Source organism: Lacerta agilis, chromosome 1 (assembly GCF_009819535.1).
Source record: "Lacerta agilis isolate rLacAgi1 chromosome 1, rLacAgi1.pri, whole genome shotgun sequence".
Classification (NCBI taxonomy): domain Eukaryota; kingdom Metazoa; phylum Chordata; class Lepidosauria; order Squamata; family Lacertidae; genus Lacerta; species Lacerta agilis.
In genome coordinates, this window is record NC_046312.1 from 6,972,058 (window position 1) to 6,993,908 (window position 21,851).

The 21,851-nt window shown below is 41.8% G+C and overlaps 1 protein-coding gene across 4 annotated transcripts in view; it reads left to right on the forward strand.

Moving 5' to 3' along the window:
• Positions 1-1,218: 1,218 nt before the first annotated feature.
• ARID4A (AT-rich interaction domain 4A) overlaps positions 1,219-21,851 on the forward strand; it is a 39,833-nt gene continuing 19,200 nt past the window's right edge. For 2 of the 4 annotated variants that reach the window (XM_033170195.1, XM_033170281.1), the window contains exons 1-3: positions 1,219-1,295; positions 3,502-3,707; positions 18,955-19,027. In XM_033170195.1, coding sequence (XP_033026086.1) covers positions 3,510-3,707; positions 18,955-19,027 — 271 coding nt within the window. In that variant the 5' untranslated portion in view covers positions 1,219-1,295; positions 3,502-3,509. Of the gene's footprint in view, positions 1,296-3,501; positions 3,708-11,246; positions 11,635-18,317; positions 18,799-18,954; positions 19,028-21,851 lie in introns of those variants that run through there. The other 2 variants (XM_033170425.1, XM_033170351.1) reach the window with 2 other exon arrangements.

The following is a 21,851-nucleotide window of genomic DNA, read 5'->3' on the forward strand; positions in this document are numbered from 1 at the left end:
GTGGAAGCTGCCCCGCAAGACGAAAAAGTCAATGGGGCTGCTTCGCAAGACGAAAATTTTTTGTCTTTTTTTTTTTCGTTTAGCAGAACGAATTATTTTCGTCTAGCGGGGCACCACTGTACTTCCTTGTTGGTATTTGGATACTTAGCTTGGTGAAGCTGCCTTCAGGTGAACAGTTATATCCCTGGCCTGAACATCTGAACTCTTCCGTACTGTGAGACTGCAAGTAAAGAAAGGAAATACAATGAAGGATGCTGTCCTTTATAGAGGCACATGTAAAAAATTTGTTTCAGTACTTATTTGGCTTTTTAGCAAATGATTTCTGTTTTGTTTTTAATTTAAAAAAATGCATGTCACCAAAAGTTCAATACAGCTGCCTTTTGAGTTCAAAAATGAAGATAAGTTACAGTTCAATAAAAGCTACTGCTTGTTAGAATGAAAAATTATAATTTACATTTTTGTATCTGTATCAACATTTTTCCATTGATTGCTTTGCACTTACTGTCTGCTGCTTTGGACTTCCTTTTGGCAGAAAAAGGGCACAAATGAAAACAAAATGAATATTATTTTACTTTCTGTATTTAATTATTGCATACCAGATACAAGATTGCATTGGAAAATACAATTTAAAAATTCCTTCCAGTAGCACCTTAGAGACCAACTAAGTTTGTTATTGGTATGAGCTTTCGTGTGCATGCACACTTCAGTATCTGAAGAAGTGTGCATACACATGAAAGCTCATACAAATAACAAACAGTTGGTCTCTAAGGTGCTACTGGAAGGAATTTTTTTTATTTTGTTTCGACTACGGCAGACCAACACAGCTACCTACCTGTAATTGGAAAATACAGTGTTCTTAACTTGCAGCCTCATTGACTGTTCACCTAGTTCTAGTTCCTTTACTGATAAAGGCTTGCAACTATAATATATATCCCTATAACTCATTAATTAGTGGTGCGAGAGAGCCATACAGGAGTATGGCATGTATTTCAGATTAATCAGACAGAAGCACGGCATCACCTGCATTAATTCATGCAGAAGCATCTTCATATAGATGAATGGTCCCTGCCCATAGGTTAACTTTAGTTTACAAATGAAGATTGGTGCAAATGCATGGTATCAAAGACAACAATTACACAGAGGTATACTTTTTTAAAATGAGAAGCTTCGGGGAAATGAATGTGGCATGTTTAATCCAATTAAACAATTCTCTTGCAGTTATTCAGTTGCAAGAAAGGACATTGAGGAATTAGACATCCTAAATGTTACAAAATCCGAGTTATCTTCTAGAAAAGGTAAATTTCAAAAGTTGCTGTATAAACTGTTTACGAAAGCAAGTTAGTTATGCAATATAAGAGTTTTTATAGAGACGTAATTCACATGGTCCCAGGGCAGGTCTATGCAATGTTACGTGGACAATAGTCTTGTACAAGCATAGAAAAGGAACATAAACTGGTCATGCACTTGCAGAGGGAGGGAGAGACCAGAAGGCAAGCCTGTCCACAAAGTACAGGTTATTGATTATGGGTTTAATGACATACAAATGTGTGTACCCTAATTCTGTCATGAAAAGCAGCCTGGGTAGGGTGCTTAATACTTTCTCCACATGTTACTTTCCCCTTTTGATTCCCCTTGCCAGCAGCCTTTCTCTGGTGTGTTGGCAAGGGGAAAATGGATGCTAGGAGGCATGTGTGTTGTGAGAACAAAAAGGATAGTTGTAGCTGAAAAAAAGTGAAAAGCTTCTCCCACCCGACCCTGTTTATCTGTCCCCACGCACAGCTGCTTTTCTTGATAATGGGCCATGTCTGTTTTATTAAAAGTGTTTGTATCCAATCTGTAGTTATGTGCTTCATTATCCTGAACAGATAGAGCCTAAGTGTTGTAGGCAGTTCATATAGATTGCAAGGGGTAGAATTCCTAACAGAATGGAAATGTCCATGTGGTTATTTGGTGTTCAGTGTGCAGCAGAAGTGTCCCAAGAATCAAGGATTTGTGGCACACCTGGGTGAGAGCAGCCCATAAATCTGGCCATAACAGGCTGCATATATTTCTGTTTCCAGCCCGCATTGAAACAGCTGGAAAGGAAAATGCAGGAATGTGGCCATTCTTGCTGTAGATTTTCTAAAGGAATCTTCCCTGTCAAGCAATATACAGTGGTACCTCAGTTCTCGAACGTCTCCGTTGATGAACGTTTCGGAACCCAAACGCTGAAAACCCAGAAGTAAATGCTTCCGTTTTCGAACGCGCCTCATAAGTCGAACGGCTTCCACTGCGTGTTTTTCAATTTTCTCAACTGAATTTGCAAACAGCCCTTTGTGCCTTGGTTTTCAAACGTTTCAGAACTCGAACGGTCTTCCAGAACAGATTGCATTTGAGAACCGAGGTACCACTGTACAATTTTCTGGTTATCACGGGTACTTGATTTGCAATTTCAGAGCATTCTAGGATAATGGATGTTATAGTGGGATACTAATAGTTTGATTCTTTGCAGAAGGTGAGCATTATTTAAGATGTTAGGCTAGTATTACCAGTAGATACCATGGTAACAAATCCCTATGTTTAGGGTGTATTGACATATTGGATGTCATATATTGAAAGCGGCAAGTTATGAGTGAAATCAGATAGAAGTGTAAAAATACTGTAGGGGCTTATAGGGCATAGATGTATGTATCTATAGGCATGTGAGCCAAGTTTGTACAGTGACACAGTTAATAGGATGCTCTCAAGAACATGACAGGCTTTTGGAACTCCCTAGGAGAAACCTTTATTCTGGTATTAGCTTTGAAGTTCAGGGCTACTTTGTCAAATGTTGGTGTAACTATTCCACATTTTAGTTGATATTTATGTGTGTGTGATGGGGGGAGGACAAATCCTGCTCTTTTTTTGGGGGGGGGGGTGTCAGTGGAAAATTGATTCCATCTGGTTAGGAAGGCTATAGCTTAGTGGCAGAGCTCACTTGTTGCATGTAGAAAGTCCTAATTTCAATCTCTAGTATCTCCAGTTGAAAGAATCTGTTTTGGGCCTTGAAAAGATCTGCACCCCAAAACATGGAGGAATGCTGCCATTCAAAATCAGCCTTACTGAACCAATAGTCGATCTTCATTTGAGGCAGCTTTATGTGGTGTGGAATATGGTTCTTCTGGTCTGGAATAATCATAAACCCGCATTATGGTGTGACAGCTTTGGTTGTGTTTTAACTAAGCCTTGTAAATATCAAGATGATTAAAGGAATGCTGAGGGTTAAGCATTCCACATTGTAGGAACTGAAGAATTTACAGGTTGTGAATTCTATGGTACTAGTAGTTGTAAGAAAGGCAATCATGTCCTCAGATTAATTTGGTATATCCTCCTTGGAAGTGCCCCTTTATTGTATTATTTTATTTTGGCATTAGTTTCTCACCTTCCACTTGATAACCCAATATTGAATTTGTGACCTTAACGTATGGCTGAAAAAGGAGCAAGGATAGCGCCAATTGGTAATAATGCAGTTTTGATTCTTAGTACCTTGAATGAGTAAGCACGGGACGTTTTCCTCCGAAGGGTTACAAGAGGCGAGCTCCTTCTTCAGTCTGAAAGTTATACCTTCGAATTGGAAGATGGATATGCGTGAAATCCTGGAATCCTCCAGCAGTGATGAAGAAGATGGCGGTGAGCCTGGGAGTGATGAAGAGGAAGACAAAAGAGAACATAAAGAGGAAGAAATAGTGGTGAGTGGGTTGGCTTTCCTTTGTACACATGTGTAACTTAATATGCTCCACATATAATAGAGTTCCTCAAAAGTCATGTTTGAAAATAATTTCAAGGTAAAAATTAGCTTGATACTACAGATGGATCCTGTGGTCCTCCAGATGTGACAGCTAGCATGGCCAGTTGTCAGGGATAAGGTATTTACAGTCTAGCAACATCTGAAGGACCACAAGTTTCCTATTCCAGCTATAGATACTTAAATGGAAGCAAATACCAGCATTTTCTGCTGCGTTTGCTCCTAGACGGAGCTGCAGAATGGCTGCAGAATGGTGACACAGTCTGTGGAAGGAGCCAGTGAAAGCCCCACATTCCCATGCCCCCACTCTAAGAAGCATGTGTTCTTCTGGTCATTGGCTGTTTCTGCCTTTTAAGAGCTGTGAGGTGTACTACTTCTCCTTGTCCCAAAACTATTTTGGGGAGTAAGTGCTGCCTAGCTAGCAGGAATAAAAAGCAAATAATGTCCTATTTGATCATGTGCGAGAGATACAGAGAGAGTAGCAGGGGAAGATTTCAGTCCATCTTTGGATGGTGTTCTCACTGCAACTGGAAACTGTAGAAACTGACCTAACAGATACTGAACACAAGAGGAATGTTCTTAGCTTTTCACATGTTCCTGTGAAAGAGGATTCCATTTGTTATTTTGAGCAATTTCTTTTCAAGTTACTTTCCATAGGAACATTAATGTAGGTTTATTTTGATAAATACTAGGCTTGAAAATCTTGATTTCAGAGAGTTACTATTTCAGGAAATTAAAAAAACACTGAAGGCCATTTTGAGTGAGCAACACTGAAGCATGGTTTTTCCTGTGACATACTATACTGCACATAATTTTCTTAATAGTTGCAATATTTTGCGCTCCTGGGATGCAGAAACAGGTGGAAAATGCATGGGGGTATATGTGTGTTATAGGTAGTAAACAATGGCAACAGGTGGCGGGGGGAGATAGACCTTTTTAAAAATGTTTCTTTGCATGCAATAATGATGGTACATAGGAACAGCCTGCTGGATCAGGCCAATGGTTCATCTAGTCTAGCATCCTTTTCTCACAATGGCCACCTAGAACCCTACGTGAAGTCTGAAAGCAGGACCTGAGTGAAACCGCACCGTCCTCTCTTGTGATCCTCAGCTACAGAGCCATTGCAGCAAGTAGTCATTGGTAGCCTGACCCTCCATGAGTTTGTCTAATCTTTTAAAACCGTCAAAGCTGGCCATCACTACATCTTGTGGGAGTGAATTCCATAGTTTTACAATGCACAGTGTACTTTCTTTTGTCTTTCCTGAATCTTCCAACCGGGTGGAGTCCTAGGAGATGTCTGGCTTTTTCGTTGAACCTCATTTTAGTTTGGGACAGCATTAGAACACTTGAAGGCTACTTAACTAACTCTCAGATGTACATCACTGAAGTTACTGCAGGGGAGATGCAGATTACATTCACATTAATTCAAAATACATGTAGTCTGAAGAGCTAAAATACAAATATTGCAGACAATTGAAGGCAGAATTTCTATCCTGATATGCACAAGAGTCACTGTGCTTCAAGAAGGAGGCAGGCATTTCCATACTCAAGTTCCCAAGGTTCAGATCACATGTTCGTTCCCCAACCTTACACCCTAGAATCAGCTATCCCCCACTTCACCCTATAGTTATAGCTATCGTTTCTCTTAATTTTATGTGGTTATATTTACATTATTGCCTATCCCAGCCATCAGTGATGAAGCCTCTGGACTCCAAGCAATTGTGGTTTCTCTCAGAACTTAATCTTCAGGTTATACTGAAGGTATCAACTTCAGGGTAAACTTGAGTTCCTCTAACTCTTTCTTTCTGCATCCATGAAGAGTGGACTTGGCATCTTGAAATAAAGCTGCTTGGGGTCCCATCTCCCCAGCAAATCATAATATTGCTTTTATACCATGGCTTAGAAGAGCTCTTTAAGGCTGCATCCACATTATACATTTAAAGCTTATTCTCCCCTGACACCCTCCCCCCCTCAAAAAATAATGGGAACTATATTTTAAGAGTGATGGACGGTTCGTAGATGGGAGGGAAATACTTTAAATTTATATGCAACTTAAATCTACCACTGTGTTCTTGATCTCCTTTTCATAGATTTTGTTTATTTCCATCCAATAAGATTTGCTTATTTTTTTGTTCATACCTTTAGCCCACTCTTCACCAGATGGGTCCCAGGGTGGGTTACAAAAAATATCACAATTAAACGGAATACAATGCACAATGTTTAGATCCTAAAATAAAACTACAAGACAACCAATATCAGAGTAACAAAACAGCAGCACACAGCAATTCGGGATGAATGAGATAGAAAGAAAGATGCAAGCCAAAAGTTTTCATTGAGAGATCTCTCCTCACACCCCCTCTGATTTTTTTAAAAGTGCAGTGCAGGAGCTGACTGGTGGAGTAAATGGGATAGTTACCACAGGGGTCACCAACCTTTCGGGGCCTGTGGACACATTTGCAACCCAGAGAAACAATTGTGGATACCAAGCACACACCACAACCTTTTCTATGGGCAGCAATAAATGCTTCTTTCGAGTCTAATTTAAGCAGGGAGGGAACACTCTGCAGGTGCCAAGGAAGGCCTCTGTGGATGTAAGAAGACGTCAGGTGAGCTTCCCTTGGAAAGCAATTTCATAACGGTACCAGTACTGAGAAGGTCTGCTCCTTTGCAGCCACCTCCCTCTCTTCACTTGGCAGAGGCATATGGAGGAGGATCTCAAGGTTTGGAGAGATATATGTGAGAGGAGGTGATTTTTCAGGTAACCTGGTCCCATGCTGTTTAGATTAAATCCAGCACTACAGAATTGGGCCCTGAAGCAGGGCCTGTGCAGCAGCCCTGTAGTAAACTTTTCTTGTTAACTTGGGCAGCGGCATTTCTAGGTGGGGAATTTGAGAGCAGGGGCATAGTGCCAAGGGCAGTTCCCTGACAATGTGCATGCACACGAAAGCTTATACCAGAACAAACTTACTTGGTCTGTAAGGTGCTACTGGACTATTTTTGTAATTTTTATTTCGATGGCATATTTTTGTTTCATAAGGAAAACAATGTTAATGATGCAGTTAACAGGGGGATACCAAAATGTGTTTTTTTCCATGCTGCATAGACATTGCTAAAATATTTTCAAGTGCTTCCTTCCAGTCCTTCAAACATCTTCAATTAAGGCATATTGTTTCAACATACTTGGTTGGAGATTTCAGCAAGCATAGCAGAAAGCTATACCATACATTAGCTGATAGATAATACTCCATAACCATTCTTGTCGGAAATTATGGCCCTCACTGTTCTTTGGGTATAAATTAAGTTTAATCTGTTGAATTGTCTCACTCTTTTTTGAGGGTGGAGGGCAACAATACACCTGTTTGCCTCCTCCTGGCTACAGGGCTGCAGTGCAACAGGTGATTTATTAGTTGCTTGTTTCTGTCATTTGTATGCTGTCCCATAACAAAGGTCTCTCAGTGGTTTACAGTAAACAATAAAAACAACAACAATGTAAATATACGATAAAAGACACAAAATAGCTGCATAAATACAACAAGAACAAATATTACCACACACCCAAAATTAAGAACACAGATGTAAACATAGATGCCAGTGAATTATACAAATCGTTTGTGAACAAAATCATATAGTACTATACAAAAATGATATTTGCAGTTAAAAATTACTACCAAGGTCATGGTCTGAAGCAATAGTGAAAGTTATACATGACAGATCCTATGGTACCTCAGCCATACAGACTGATTTCTCTGCTAAATCAAGTTGTTAAAATAGGGTCCTTCCTAATTGCAAAGCAAATAAACAACATACTCTACAAATACCGTGTTTCTCCTAAAATAAGACACTGTCTTATATTTTTTTTCGCTCAACAAAACACAGTATGGCTTATTTTCAGGGGATGTCTTATTTTAACCGTGTCGCATCGGCACGCTGCATAGCCACGCCTCTCCAGGCTGTTTTAATGGGAGGTACCACGTCATTATGGCTTATTTTCGGGGTATGGCTTATTTTTGGGGAACGGCTTATATTTCACAAATGCATAGAAATCCTGCTATGGCTTATTTTATGGCTATGTCTTATTTTAGGAGAAACAGGGTATGTAAAACAGAATCCAACAGGTTAATAAAACAGGAAATTACAGCACAATGTGAAAAAGCAAATTGGCCATGCAATCACAAACATCAACTAACAATATTCCAAGTTTTTTTTAGGCACAAAAAAGGCTTTTGATAGGGTAGACCGGCCTTTCCTACAATGAGTTTTACAGTAAACTAATATAGGAGGAAAGTTCAAAACTTGGATAGATAGATTCAAAGTGTTCATCAGTAATCATTTATCTACATCTATTTATGTGAAGCAAGGAGCACATGAAGGTTGCCCGTTATCACCTTTGCAATCTTGTTTTAGAGCAATGGTTTGCAAAAATTACTCAAACTCTGTCTCGGTTAACCGCAGTTTTAAAAAATAACCAGTAACCAAGTATGGCAAACTATTGACCTGACTATGGTATAACCTGTTAAACCTTATAAATAATTTCTTTCCAGTAGCACCTTAGAAACCAACCATGTTTGTTATTGGTATGAGCTTTCATGTGCATGCACACTTCCTAAGATACCCTTAAACCTTAGTTGTTGGCTTGAACAAGAGCATATTTTCGCCTATGAACAGGTGGCAACAGCCTTAATTCAAAGGAGACCACCATTAGTCTACTACTTTCAGCTAAGATATACAGTGGAACATTGACGGATAATGTATGGAATTCTATTACAATCTGGTAAAAAATAAGGAAATTACAAAATATATTTAACACTTTCCCAGTTTAAAAGAAAACAATTAAATAGAGGCAATGCACGTGCTTTTGTAACCAAAGAAAATCTTTAATAAAAATTACTTTAAAAAGAGAGAACAATTGCACCCATTATAAGTATAAAAGAAAGTGGGAAATGGACTTGTTAACTTAGTCACAAGCAGAATGGGTCTGGGTGTTCAAAAATATCCCAACACTACTACTAAGTGTTAATCTGAAAGAAAACTATTTCAAGACACTCGTTCAATAGTATCTTACTCCTTACAGCCTGAGCAAAATATAGTCAAAATACACATTGTGGGAGTTGTAAAAATACAAGGACAGATTTTTTTTTTTTTGGAACTGCATAAAAATAAAGACTCTGGGGGCAATGATTTTGAAAATCATACATGAAAGCATTGATTATACACTTTCAAGGAATTCAAAAACTGCTCTCATATGCATGCTTTGGTCTGAAGTTATAAACAACAATCTCTAATTGGTAAATAACTGTTCAGATAGCAGCAAAGCTTTGTATGGCAGTGGGAAAAATAAAAATCTTCCAACACTGATAGAATGTGTGAGGAAAACCTGGGAGACCATCCTGATGATAAAATTAGTTTACAAAAGGAACACTATATATTACAATCATGAAAATAATAAATTTATTGAGAGGTGAGCGCAAGAGATGAAACACCTCATAACTTATTCACATTCCCGTAATGCTATGCAATCTTCTCCCTTCTTTACAAAATAACACTTTTTGGCTTAATAGAAGCTTCATTCCTGAAATGTAAAATGCAATTATTTTTTTAACGTGCCAAGACTATGTAAGTTACTTCTAAAGCACTGGCATAAAATGATCAAAATGCCCCGCCAAGAACCCTAATGCCTCTGTTTTGAACCAACTGCAGTTTCTGGGGTGTCTTTAAAGGTAGTACCCATGCACAACGAGTTGTGAATAGTCTAAACTGGATGTTAACCAGCTGCAAAGTCCTAGAACGGATGGGGATTTTGTGGCCCTCCAAATGTTGCTGGACCTCAACTCCCATCACCTCCAACTGTTGGCCATGATGACTCAAGTCAATGAGGGTTGGGATCCAACAGCATCTGAAGTTCATCTGAAAACAGAAGCATCATTTGCCATATTGGATCTCTCTGGCAGGGTGCCAGAGGCCAGGCCTTGTGTGGAAACGAACCATTAATGCTTCTGCCCGTCTACTTTATCAGAGAACGTAAATACTGAAAGAGGGGACGGCCTACTAATGTAGCCTTGTTTGTTTTTCTCTTTGAAAAGACCAATTCCGTGCATCTCAGCAGGTTCAGTGTTACCTGTGAGTTCATGAAGAGAGCCTTTAGCAAGCTGGTTTCCCCTTGGATAGTCATTCTGTGAAATTAACTCCTGGCTGAAGTCAAACAGGCCTCCTCCTCCTCCCTCCTATGAGCGGTTATTTCCTTAAACTTTCCTGACTCCTTGGTTAATCTTAACTTTTATTCCTCTTGTCTTCCTCTTGCAACCTCATTGCGCACTGCTTAGAAATCAGTAGCAATGTTTGGCCTCCCTTCATTCACCAAGTCCACCGTTCAAGGGCATTAAGTGGTTTTTGTTTTTTTGTTTTTTTGGCATTAAGTGGTTTTAATAAAAACTGGAAGAACAAATTAAGGCTTCATTCTGTTTGCCAATCAAGTATCTCTTGACGGTTGTTCTACTGCTCTCTTGGGTCTCCTATAACAGTGATGGGGAACCTGTGACCCCAGACATTCTTGGACCCCAGCCGTTGGCCATGCTTATTGAGGTTGATGAGAGATGGAGGTCCAGCTGCATCTGGAGAGCAACACATTCATTCTCCAGTTGCCTTTTCTGGAGCTCGTGGGTCCTGCTTTAGGGCTTCAAACCCGAAGCAGGATTTCTGAGGAGGCAGTTTGGAGAGTGAGCAGCCTACGTGGCTTCACCTGCTACAAATGGGCACATCTGGCATAGGAGTGCGCCCAGTTTATGAACACACAAGGTTAGCAGCCCAAATCCGAATCCCTGGCCTGACTGCCTTTTGTGGATGGGGGGGGGGGGTGAGGATTATTTCGGAGGAAACAATGGTTAGCGAGACCCCCGTTATTCACGGCATGCTTCCATGCCCCATCCTTGGTGGACCTTAAAGCACATGGCAGGCAAGCATTGTCGCGCCCTTTTGGGGCCTAACCCCATTTGTCTTTGTTTAACGCAAGAGGAGCCCCAGAGGTTCTTTGAGTGTGCTTAGGAAGACTCACAGGTGCTTCTTAATTTCTGGATTTAAGTTATTTTCTTTAAAAAAAAGTTAGGAAATGTCTAGAGCCGTCAGTGCATTGTTTTTTTTCCCCGAGCGAAGCGGTGGCAAAGCATTGCACCGCCCCTCCCGCGGCGAGGAAGAGCTTGTTTTACTTCGCCTGGCCAAAATCCTGCAGTTACATGCTTTTGCGTGTGCGTTTGTTTTAAATCAAAGCATGGGGGGGTTGGTTTGCTTTTTTAACGGGTCGTTCTTCGTGGGGTTTTTTTTTAAATGTAGGATAAGCAATGTGGACTTTGCGATCCCCTCCCCCCTAACACGGAGGACGGGGGGGGCGGCTCTTGAGCCTGTTGGGCGAGGAGGAAACTTGGCCGGGTTTAAAGCGCGGCGGCGACGCCGTGTTTCCCTTTCGCTTCCCCCTTGTCGTCTGTGGTCTTGCAAGGCTGCAAACAGAATGGCTGTTCATGCTTAGAGGCTGCCTGCGGGGTTGCCATGGCGACGCACTGTTGGCTCCGAGTGCGCATGCTCGGGGGAGAGGGGACGATTGAGCCGAGGCTTTTGGCAGGCTGCCCGGGGAGGCTTACCAGATGCTTTGAAATGGGCTGTCTCCTTTCTTCTCCTCCTCCTCCCATGTAATGTCCGATTCCTCCCTTTCCTTGCGTTTACCTGTTTATCTATTTATTTACCTATTTATTTGAACGGACGTGGGAGAGGATGTGAGGAGCAATGCTGCATAGCGGCGGCGGCGGCTTCGGTGCAGCGAGAGAAAGGGACGCAAATATTTGCAAGTTAGGCTGAAGTACAGCGAGGCACCGCGAGCAGATTAGGTGGAAAAAGCAAATATATAGATTTTTTTTTAAAAAAAAACCACCACCAGTTTGCACTTGGGAGGAAAACGCAGCACCTTGGTAAGGACTCCTCGCGCGTTCAGCATTAATCCATTTCGGCCCCTGTGGGTGGGGGGTGGATTTTGCTTTTCCTCTTTCTTTTTTTTTGCTGAGGGGTGGGGTTTACTTTTTTTTTTAAGTTTTCTGATCTCTTCAGCAATGCATGTGGCAATGCATGTAATCCTCTTTCTCCCCCCCTCCCCCTTGCAAAATAAAATAAATTAAAAATGCATCTATATATTTTTGTTCCTGTGCCAGAAAAAAGAATGGCTTTTTAACAAAATGGAGTCACTTTCCATGCAAACATGCTTTAATACTGAGCAAAGTGTAAGGGCTTGATCGTTTGTGGAATGTGGATTCTCTCTCCTCCCCTCCTCCCCCTCCCTCATGTTGTTATACAGAGTGAATAGGCCACATTTTGCAGGGTGTGAACTGTTGCAGTCTGCGCTGGGGGTTTTTTTGTGTGTGTGCGCGTGTGTGTTAGCATTTGTAAATACACCATTGTCGCAGGTAAGTGAATGAAGGGCGATCCCCCTTCTTTTAACCTCTGGGTAATATTTTTCTAAGTCCTTGCTTACAACTGATACTTGGCTCCTAAAGAGCTTCTGCCTTTCAAACAAAAGAGAAGGGAGGGGGGAGCTTTGTTTTTTTCTTTTTTTAAATAAAAACTGCATTCCTGTGCATTTCTTTTTTAGACCTAACTTGGAATTAAAATGTTGGTAGAGACTGGAAGGTAAAGTACACTAGAAAGAGAGATTAGCATAGGGGGGAAATGCAGAATCTATTGTTTCATGTGTTGGGAAAGAACCTTTATATAAAAGTGAAGATATGGAGATCAGTAGCTGGTGGAGCACTGGCATTTGCTTTTTATATTGTCAGCAGAAATCATTCTTGCTGGATCATTAAGTCAAAGTGTTAGTTAAAACCTAGTCCAGTCCTTTCCTCGTCCCCCCACTAGGAAATATTCAAGCATATTATGTTATGTCAGGTTTTTTCTTTTCTTTAGTGGTTTGATTCAGAAGTAAAATGCAGTCCTAAGAAGGGGCACTTCATCTGGCTTCTCCTTCTGCTATTTAAAATCTTTTACATTTTGCATTTAAAATAACTGGGGTGGAGTTCTGTTTGAAACGTACTGCAATTTTTTTTATATATAAACCTTTTGTGCTGAGATTTTGTCACCTGGTGGTTTTTCTTGCAGTTCTGGCAGTGGAATGGGCCTCGGGACTGGTAAACCACCTCTGGATAAAGGACACGCTGGGTCCAATCCACCAATCACGGCTTCACTTGCTCCAGTGGAGATTCTTTGAGACTCAAACCCATGCCCTATTGAAATGTATGGAGCCTGTGTAGCCTCAGCAGTGCTTGGTGTGCTGCTGATTGTTGTGCCTCCCCTTTACTACATGCAGTTTTCAGTGTACCTGTGTAGGAATTTGAACCCAGAATTCGGTCAGTGAAAAGAAACCAGTTCCCCCACTGCAGCATAGTACCCCTTTCCCACATGGATATGTTAATAGGGCAACTATTATTATTATATATTTATTTATGCTCTGATTTTTTCCCCCTGACAGTACTCTAAAGTCCCTTGAACCATTCAAGTACAGTACTGACAATACAGAAGTACTGTTTTTGAGGGCAGATGTGGGGGACTCCCTGGTCCTGAATAGGGTAACTATGCCCCTGAAGGACCAGGTGCGTAGCCTGGGAGTCATTTTGGACTCACAGCTGTCCATGGAGGCGCAGGTTAATTCTGTGTCCAGGGCGGCTGTCTACCAGCTCCATCTGGTACGCAGGCTGAGACCCTACCTGCCTGCAGACTGTCTCGCCAGAGTACTGCATGCTCTAGTTATCTCCCGCTTGGACTACTGCAATGCGCTCTGTGTGGGGCTACGTTTGAAGGTGATCCGGAAACTGCAATTAATTCGGAATGCGGCAGCTAGACTGGTGACTGGGAGTGGCCGCCGGGACCACATAACACCGGTCCAGAGAGATCTACATTGGCTCCCAGTGCGTTTCCGAGCACAATTCAAAGTGTTGGTGCTGACCTTTAAAGCCCTAAACGGCCCCGGTCCTGTATACCTGAAGGAGCGTCTCCACCCCCATCGTTCAGCCCGGACACTGAGATCCAGCACCGAGAGCCTTCTGGTGGTTCCCTCACTGCGAGAAGCAAAGTTACAGGGAACCAGGCAGAGGGCCTTCTCGGTAGTGGCGCCCGCCCTGTGGAACACCCTCCCATCAGAGGTCCAGGAGATAAACAACTACCTGACATTCAGAAAATACCTGAAGGCAGCCCTGTTTAGGGAAGTTTCTGTGATATTTTAATGTATTTTAATATTTGTTGGAAGCCGCCCAGAGTGGCTGGGGGGAACCGGCCAGATGGTAAATTATTATTATTATAGTGATTGCCTTAGTCAAGAGTCTAGATCAGCATTGGCTAACCTTTGGTTCTCCAAGTGTTGTTGGACCAGCTCCCAGAATTCCTGACCATTGACCATAATTGATAGGTCTGATGGGAGTTGGGAGTCCCAACACCCAGAGGGAGCACCATATGGATTACCCTGGTCTCCATGCTGAATTCAGTTCTAAAGCTGGGCTTACACACACTACATGCATTCAGTTCAAAGAGTTTGGAAAGTGGGGTGGAGGTGCTCATTGTTGTTCAGTCGTTCAGTCGTGTCCGACTTTTCGTGACCCCATGGACCAGAGCACGCCAGGCACGCCTATCCTTCACTGCCTCTCGCAGTTTGGCCAAACTCATGTTAGTAGCTTCGAGAACACTGTCCAACCATCTCATCCTCTGCCGTCCCCTTCTCCTTGTGCCCTCCATCTTTCCCAACATCAGGGTCTTTTCTAGGGAGTCTTCTCTTCTCATGAGGTGGCCAAAGTCTTGGAGCCTCAGCTTCAGGATCTGTCCTTCTAGTGAGCACTCAGGGCTGATTTCTTTAAGAATGGATAGGTTTGATCTTATCGCAGTGCTCATAGAATCTGATGAAACCCCTAGATAATGATTGAAACCTGGGTTCCTATAGACGATTGGTAGCTTTTAGTACTGTTCTTTATTCATATGATTATGGAATTTTATTGGGAGAGCAGATTGTTCCCCAAAGCTTGGAGACAGCTGCGTCTGCAAAAAAATACGTGTTTAATGATAACTTTCAAAAGTGTGCAGGACTTTCATGTTCTGAAATTCCTTAACCTTGTAAACATAAATTTCCTTTTGGCTGAACATATTCAGCGCCTGTGTGACTGACAACATCTATACCTACTGCAGCATAATAATTACAATAGCCATTTGACTCTTGTGTCCTTGTTGGAAGGCACATAACGTTTCCTGCGCAGAATGGGCTTGACTCTTTCCAGCAATTTCGTAGTACTTTGATAAAATAATGCAGTAAAAGAAAATAGACATTTGTGGCGCTCTTGTTTATTTGGAATGCAAAAACCTAATTAAACCCTTTGCAGCATGTTTCAACACCTTGATTCTGACACAGTGTGGTAACTTCAGCCACCATTATAAATGCTTTGCATAAATGCTCTATACTCATATTTAGAATTCTCACTAAATACAGACATTCCTATGAGGCTATAAACAAGAAGGTTGGGAGGTTCTAGAAACTGCACATCAGAGGCAAATTCTGTTTTTATCTCCTTTTGAGGAATAACAATATTAAATTTTCTTGCTATTTAGAACCCTTCTAATATTTAAGGCAGAACTAGGAATGAGAGGTCTTGCCCAGTGCCATTAACATTTCCTTAGTTTTTGGCTGTTGATTTCTGCGGGTGCCAGCTATATTTGTGGAGCAGGAACCATTCCTCACCGGCCTGAACAAGGGCTCCTGTTTACTTCTCTGGCAACAAATCAAACTTGGGTCACTTGCTGTGCTTCCTTTATCACTGATAAAACCATTTTAAAAGATTGTAGTTACTCAAGAGAGCCCTTAATATTCCACAAGTTCCTTAGTAGCACACATTGCCTGCAATTTAGTCCAAGTTACTTGGGAGTAACACCCAATCTACAGAGTGGGGCTTAAACCTTGGGTAGACATGCTTAAGATTGCCCTATGCATTTGAGGTTTCGATATTTTATCCTATGCAGAGCATGTCCCACAATACTAAATGATTAAATTAAGAAAACTGCAATGAACTTTAATTATATTTCCTTTTCCAAGCTGATGTAAGAAGCACAAAAGTGCAAGTCAAGCTCATGAGTTTTGGGGAAACAACTCGTCCCATTTTATTTAAAAACTATATCCCATAGCATCACTGAATGAATTTGTTGTTGTTCAGTCGTGTCTGACTCTTCGTGACCCCATGGACCAGAGCACGCCAGGCACTCCTATCCTTCACTGCTTCTCGCAGTTTGGCCAAACTCATGTTAGTAGCTTCATGAACACTGTCCAACCATCTCATCCTTTGTCGTCCCCTTCTCCTTGTGCCCTCCATCTTTCCCAACATCAAGGTCTTTTCCAGGGAGTCTTCCCTTCTCATGAGGTGGCCAAAGTACTGGAGCCTCAACTTCAGGATCTGTCCTTCTAGTGAGCACTCAGGGCTGATTTCTTTGAGAATGGATAGGTTTGATCTTCTTGCAGTCCATGGGACTCTCAAGAGTCTCCTCCAGCACCATAATTCAAAAGCATCAATTCTTCAGTGATCAGCCTTCTTGATGGCCCAGCTCTCACTTCCGTACATTACTACTGGGAAAACCATAGCTTTAACTATACGGACCTTTGTCGGCAAGGTGATGTCTTTGCTTTTTGAGATGCTGTCTAGGTTTGTCATTGCTTTTCTCCCAAGAAGCAGGCGTCTTCTAATTTCGTGACTGCTGTCACCATCTGCAGTGATCAGATGAATGAATTTGGCAATCATCAAATATGAAAAAAATAATGCTTCCAAGGAGGAATCTATAGGGGCTTGTAACTTTGTTTACAGATTAGTAGGTTTAAGGCTGAGGTGTTTTCCCAGTGCTCCTGAGGGATTTTGGGATTGAACTTCTGTCCCTGTATGCATACAGCATATGATCTGACACCAAGCAACATCCACCCTTTCCAGTCCAATCCCCATTTATATGAAGCAGGTTAAATCAAATGGTACATATTCAGAACTCCATTCAGCACTTTGCTCCCAGTAAAAGAAACCCTTAAGATAAATTTTAACTGTTTTGCTGTTACAGGATCACCTTGGTGTAATATTTAACATTTTGCTCAGTTACACCTGACACACATGCGTTAAACTCCTGAAGAACTTCTGAAGCATTTTATTGTGATGCTGTAAAATTTAACATAAAGGCTGGTGCACACTGTCTGTCAGAAACCAAGAAATTGCAAAGTCTTGTGGATTCGTGTGATGCTATTACTGGAGCATGTCTGAGAAATAAACATTGAACAGAATGGCCCCTGCAACACCGTGGAATAAATATATTTGGCTTTCCTTCCCTCTCTTACCACAAAAAGGGGAAAGAATCTGAACACTATCCGACTCTAATAATGTCAGCCTCCAAATAAGCGCTTGGGTGACACAACTTAATTTTTTGTTCAGAACAAAAAGTTCCTTTAGAGAAAGAGTACCACAATAAATACTCAAGAATAATTATGATTGTCAGTAGAAATGTTTGTTTGCAAGATCATGGTTTGTAGGACGTTTAGAGGGGAAAATAACCCGCATGGAAATAATCTCCTTTCCAGGAATATTTCCATCATTAATGATGTGATCTGGGAGTCTCTGCTGTCCATCCCCCACCCCCACCCCATGGGCATGTAGATAGATGCAAAAGTCATGGGGAGGAGCTGCCTGTGTATCCCAGGTACTGCAGCTGTCCCAGGATGTGGTAGCTGATCATGAGGTCCGCTTCAGACTAGTGGTTGCATTCTACTGAATGCAGCCACCTGCTTGAGAGCGTGTTGTAGTCGTTGGAGTCCCAGGCTAGGAACAGGGAGACCAGACTAAGTTCCTATTCAGCCTAGAAGCCTGCTTGGCGACTTTGGGCCAACAGCCCTCTTCCAGCGCCGCTTGCTACCCCAGGGTAGCTATAAGGATACAGCAGGGTGGGAACGATGTATTCTGGTCCTGCGTTCCTTGGAGGGAGGCTGGGATTGGTAGCTGTCCCGCAAGAGGTGTGATGCTGCAGCAGAGTCACATGTCTCCTGTGCTTGGATGAGATTTAAAAAATATGTTACAAAACGTGCTGCGGGAGTGAAAGCTTCATTCTTTGCATAGATCGCTTAATAGGGAACTCGGCCACCAGAAATTGAGCGGAAACATGAGAAAGGCATTGGCATTCTTGGGGGAACCCCAAGGTTTTCAGGAGTACAAGCACTTTAAACTATGCAGAGGCCAAAGAGCCCAGTGGGGATTGAGCATGTTCAGTAGGCAGAGAATGTGACTTCTCAGTTGAAACCTGGGGATGGGAGAAGGAGGAAGTAGTCCTGCTGGGGTGAGGAAGTGGCCCTCCAAGCTTCTTATCTGGCCCTTGGAACACTTCCCAGGCCACATCCCTTATTGGCCCTGTTTCACTTGAACTTTGATCATTCCTCTTCCTTGTCTGGATAGAGGAGAGATGGGTGTGTGTGAAGAAACCAGTCTGCTGTGCAAAGGTAAAATTCACATTCTTTGCTCTGTTTACTTTTATTCTGGCCCCTCCTTCTACTGGCCTGTGGCCCTCAGAAGATTGCCTGGAAGGAAATGTGGCCCTTGTTGTGCAAAGGGCTCCCTGCTTCTGCCTTACAGCTCACAGAATCCTGCAGAAGGGCGTAGTTGGCTGGAAAGAACCCTGAACCAGAGCACTTCTGCTAAGAGAGAAGGGTATACTTTGTGAGTTCAGATGTGAAGTAATGCTGCTTGTGGTTCCATGACTTTCCAGCTGAAACTGAACAGAAATTAGTGATTCTAATAGAGCTCCTAACTTCAGCTGCTTTTCAGGTTAATGCCAATCACTGTATATTTTCAGGGGCAGTGGTCTCTTGGGGATGAGGCCAGGCATCAGGGTCCCTTCAAAATGAAGACTGACCACTTGCATTTAACGGGAGCTCCAGAGCCTGTCAAATCTCCATCAGACGTCAACATGCAAGACACTTTCTATCAAGTTGCTTGGATACCATATAACGTATTTTGGTGAATAGTTCCCTCTTGCCAATTTTATAATACTGGTTTTTTTTTGCAGATCGAACTCGGCTCTCCGTATGCAAATGCTTATGATGCTGCAATTAAAGCAAAAGCATGTAATTTTTTTAAAAAAAACGTGTCTCCTTTTTTCTTTTCTTTTGGCAGCCTGAGGAAGAGCTTGATCCTGAAGAGAGGGACAATTTCCTCCAACAGCTTTACAAGTTTATGGAAGACAGAGGTAAAACTTGACTGCCTTTTAGAATGATGGAAGCTCTGAACCTAGTGTGGAAGTCCATTTTAACAGTGCTATATTTGCTGATTGAGCCGAATGCTTGTGATGTGCTCTGAATGCTGCTGTTGAGACCACATTCCTGTGCACTCAAGGGGAAGTCCCATTGAAGAGTAAATGTGCAAGGCATTTGGGCTTCGTGTTTACAAATGTTAAGCATCAGCATCACCTAAAACGAATCCTCTTTAGCAATCTTACTGGAGTAATGAGTTTGCAGCAGCATGTGAGAGAAGCGAGGCATAGGTATCTTCAGATATGTGGGACCCTTTTTTGGGGTGGAATATGGGCACTGCCAGGTGACCAATTTATTGAGCATTCATCCTGACTTGTTTGTGGGGAGGTTACAAGACATTGCATCAAAGCAAGTGCTATCCCACATTTTCCCGTATTTTTCCTTACTGCAAAATTGGGGGAAGTGGGTTTGTTGTGCAGGACCTCTCAACCAACTATAATTGCACAACTTGAATTTGCCGGTATCTGACAGAATCCCACCTGATAATAGCTAGAGTATGAAAACCCCCTGTATGTGTGCACCAACATCTTGAAATATACCCAGAAGATTATAGAAAGCCAAGTATAGAAACGTGTTGATACTGTAGTTACATGTTCTTGTATTTACAGGAAAACCAATACAAATTATTTGGATTAAAACAAAAAAACGCACACACGCTGTAATGTGCTCCCAGTGACCAATTCTGCCAAACTTGGTCCACTGTGCTTGGGGCATGTTGTGGCCTGCACTTTTTCAAGGGACCCATCATTTTTGCTGTGGGTAGTCTAGGTTCAAGAATACAAAAGATTAAAAGCTGGCTTGTCAGGTCCACATCCGTTGCAGTATCAATGAAATACTCATTATATTCACTGCAACTTGAAATGCCGGGCAGAGTGATAGCAAACTAAAGCACTATATGCTATGAAAGCAGCAAGTGAGCATGATTGTTTGCAATTTTGTTGTTAGCCAATTTAAACCTGTTGTCATATGTTTGCGTTGAACTGATCCAAGGTCAAGGGGTTTAATTTGCATGAATGTTCTCACATTGAAAAAGGGATATTATCTATCTATCTTTATTTATTTATTTATTTAAATTGTTTTTTATTTAAATTTCTACTGCCCTTCATCCGAGGATCAGTGTTTTGGTTTGCCTGGGATTCTGGGGTTGCTAGGTTGGTTTTGCAACTAAAGCATCTTAAGGTTGGTTGAAAAGGACAGATAAGACATTGAATTGCCTTCCTCAGTGCAAGTTGTTGTCTATTCATCACCAGGATGATGAAGAGAAGCTTGCTTGTATTTCCAGTTTGGTAGAAGTTGGCTTATTAGCGTTAGCCAAGCCTTCAAAAATCTCTTGCCTTGCACGGCTACAAATTCTGAAATGCATAAAATTGATCATTTTAAATCCTTGGTAACAGTGCTTGGCTGATGTTGCTGTCTCGTGTAACATCTGTCTCCAATACAGTGTAAAATACTGGGCAACTAATTACTGTTGCTGAACTAATACCTCATGGGAGGAGAAGCCCTAGTTCATTTTTGTTTGTGGGAGGTCCCTGGTTCAATCCGTAGCAGCTTCTGTTAAAAAGATTTCTGGTAACACAGTGCTGGACTAGATGAATCTGTGCTCTGTGTATAAGGCAACCTCCTGTATGCTCATATATTAATGTCTTGCATGGGTAGCATAGATCAGCTGCCTAGAGAGGTCCCTGCTACAAGAACAGGATCTGTCTAGGAATGCTTGCTTTGGATGCTCTCTGCTGGTAAATGATGGAAATGAAAATGACTTCTGGAGATTTCTCATTTGGATCTGACATTTATTGATGAATCTTTTAATTTCCTGGCATTATCCTCTGAAAACCTTAAAATCTCAATTACCAGTAAACCATCCATAATAACAGCATGTGCATATTTAAGGGCGGTCGACTTCATGGGGCCACTGCGTATTTTCATTTTCTATAATAAATCCTGACTGCAGATTATATTTTTGCAGTGGGGGGACTGTATTTGTATTTTGTTTTTTTCAGTTTGTATACTGCTAATTACAGTTGTCTCTAAGCAGCATACAGGAGACCCAATACAATGAGACTGAAAATGAGTTAAAACATAAAATAAGAATTGAATGAAAATACCTTCTAAAATTCTTTCTTAAAAGGATTCGGTAAGCACTGGAAGTTCATTAGGAAGAAGGCCTGTCTGACACCAGCTAATAGAGAGTTCCACAAAATACTGAGCATACAGATCCTTATGGATACAAGCCATGGGGGACCATGCTGAGATTCCTGCATTGCAGGAGGTTGGACCCTAGATGACCCTTTGGGTCCCACCTTACTCTACAGTTCTATGACCACTAACAGTGTCTCCACTGAATACTTTGGTAATCAAGCAGAGATATAAGGGCCTTATTTAGGGCCTTGTAAATTAATACAAGACTTTGAACGTGGCCCAGCATCATATGGGCAACCAGTGTTGACCTGAGTCCTAAGGACTCAGTGCTGGGGATTGCCTGTCCCAATCTACCACCCGCCGTGCTTTGCACCAATTTGAGTGGTTTTCTATAGTTGAGCCTTGGTTCTAATTGAACCTAATAAAATATTAAGCTGCAATCCTAATTCCACTTTCCTAGAAGTAAGCCCCATTGAGTTTAGGAGAATTTGGTTCTGAGTATACTGTTAAGATTGTGCTTTTAAGCTCTTAATGGTCATTTCCCCTTACGTTTTTTGCTGCTTGTATCCTCAACTCTTTAAAAAAAAATATTCCTCATTTGCAAAAAAAATAATAATGATT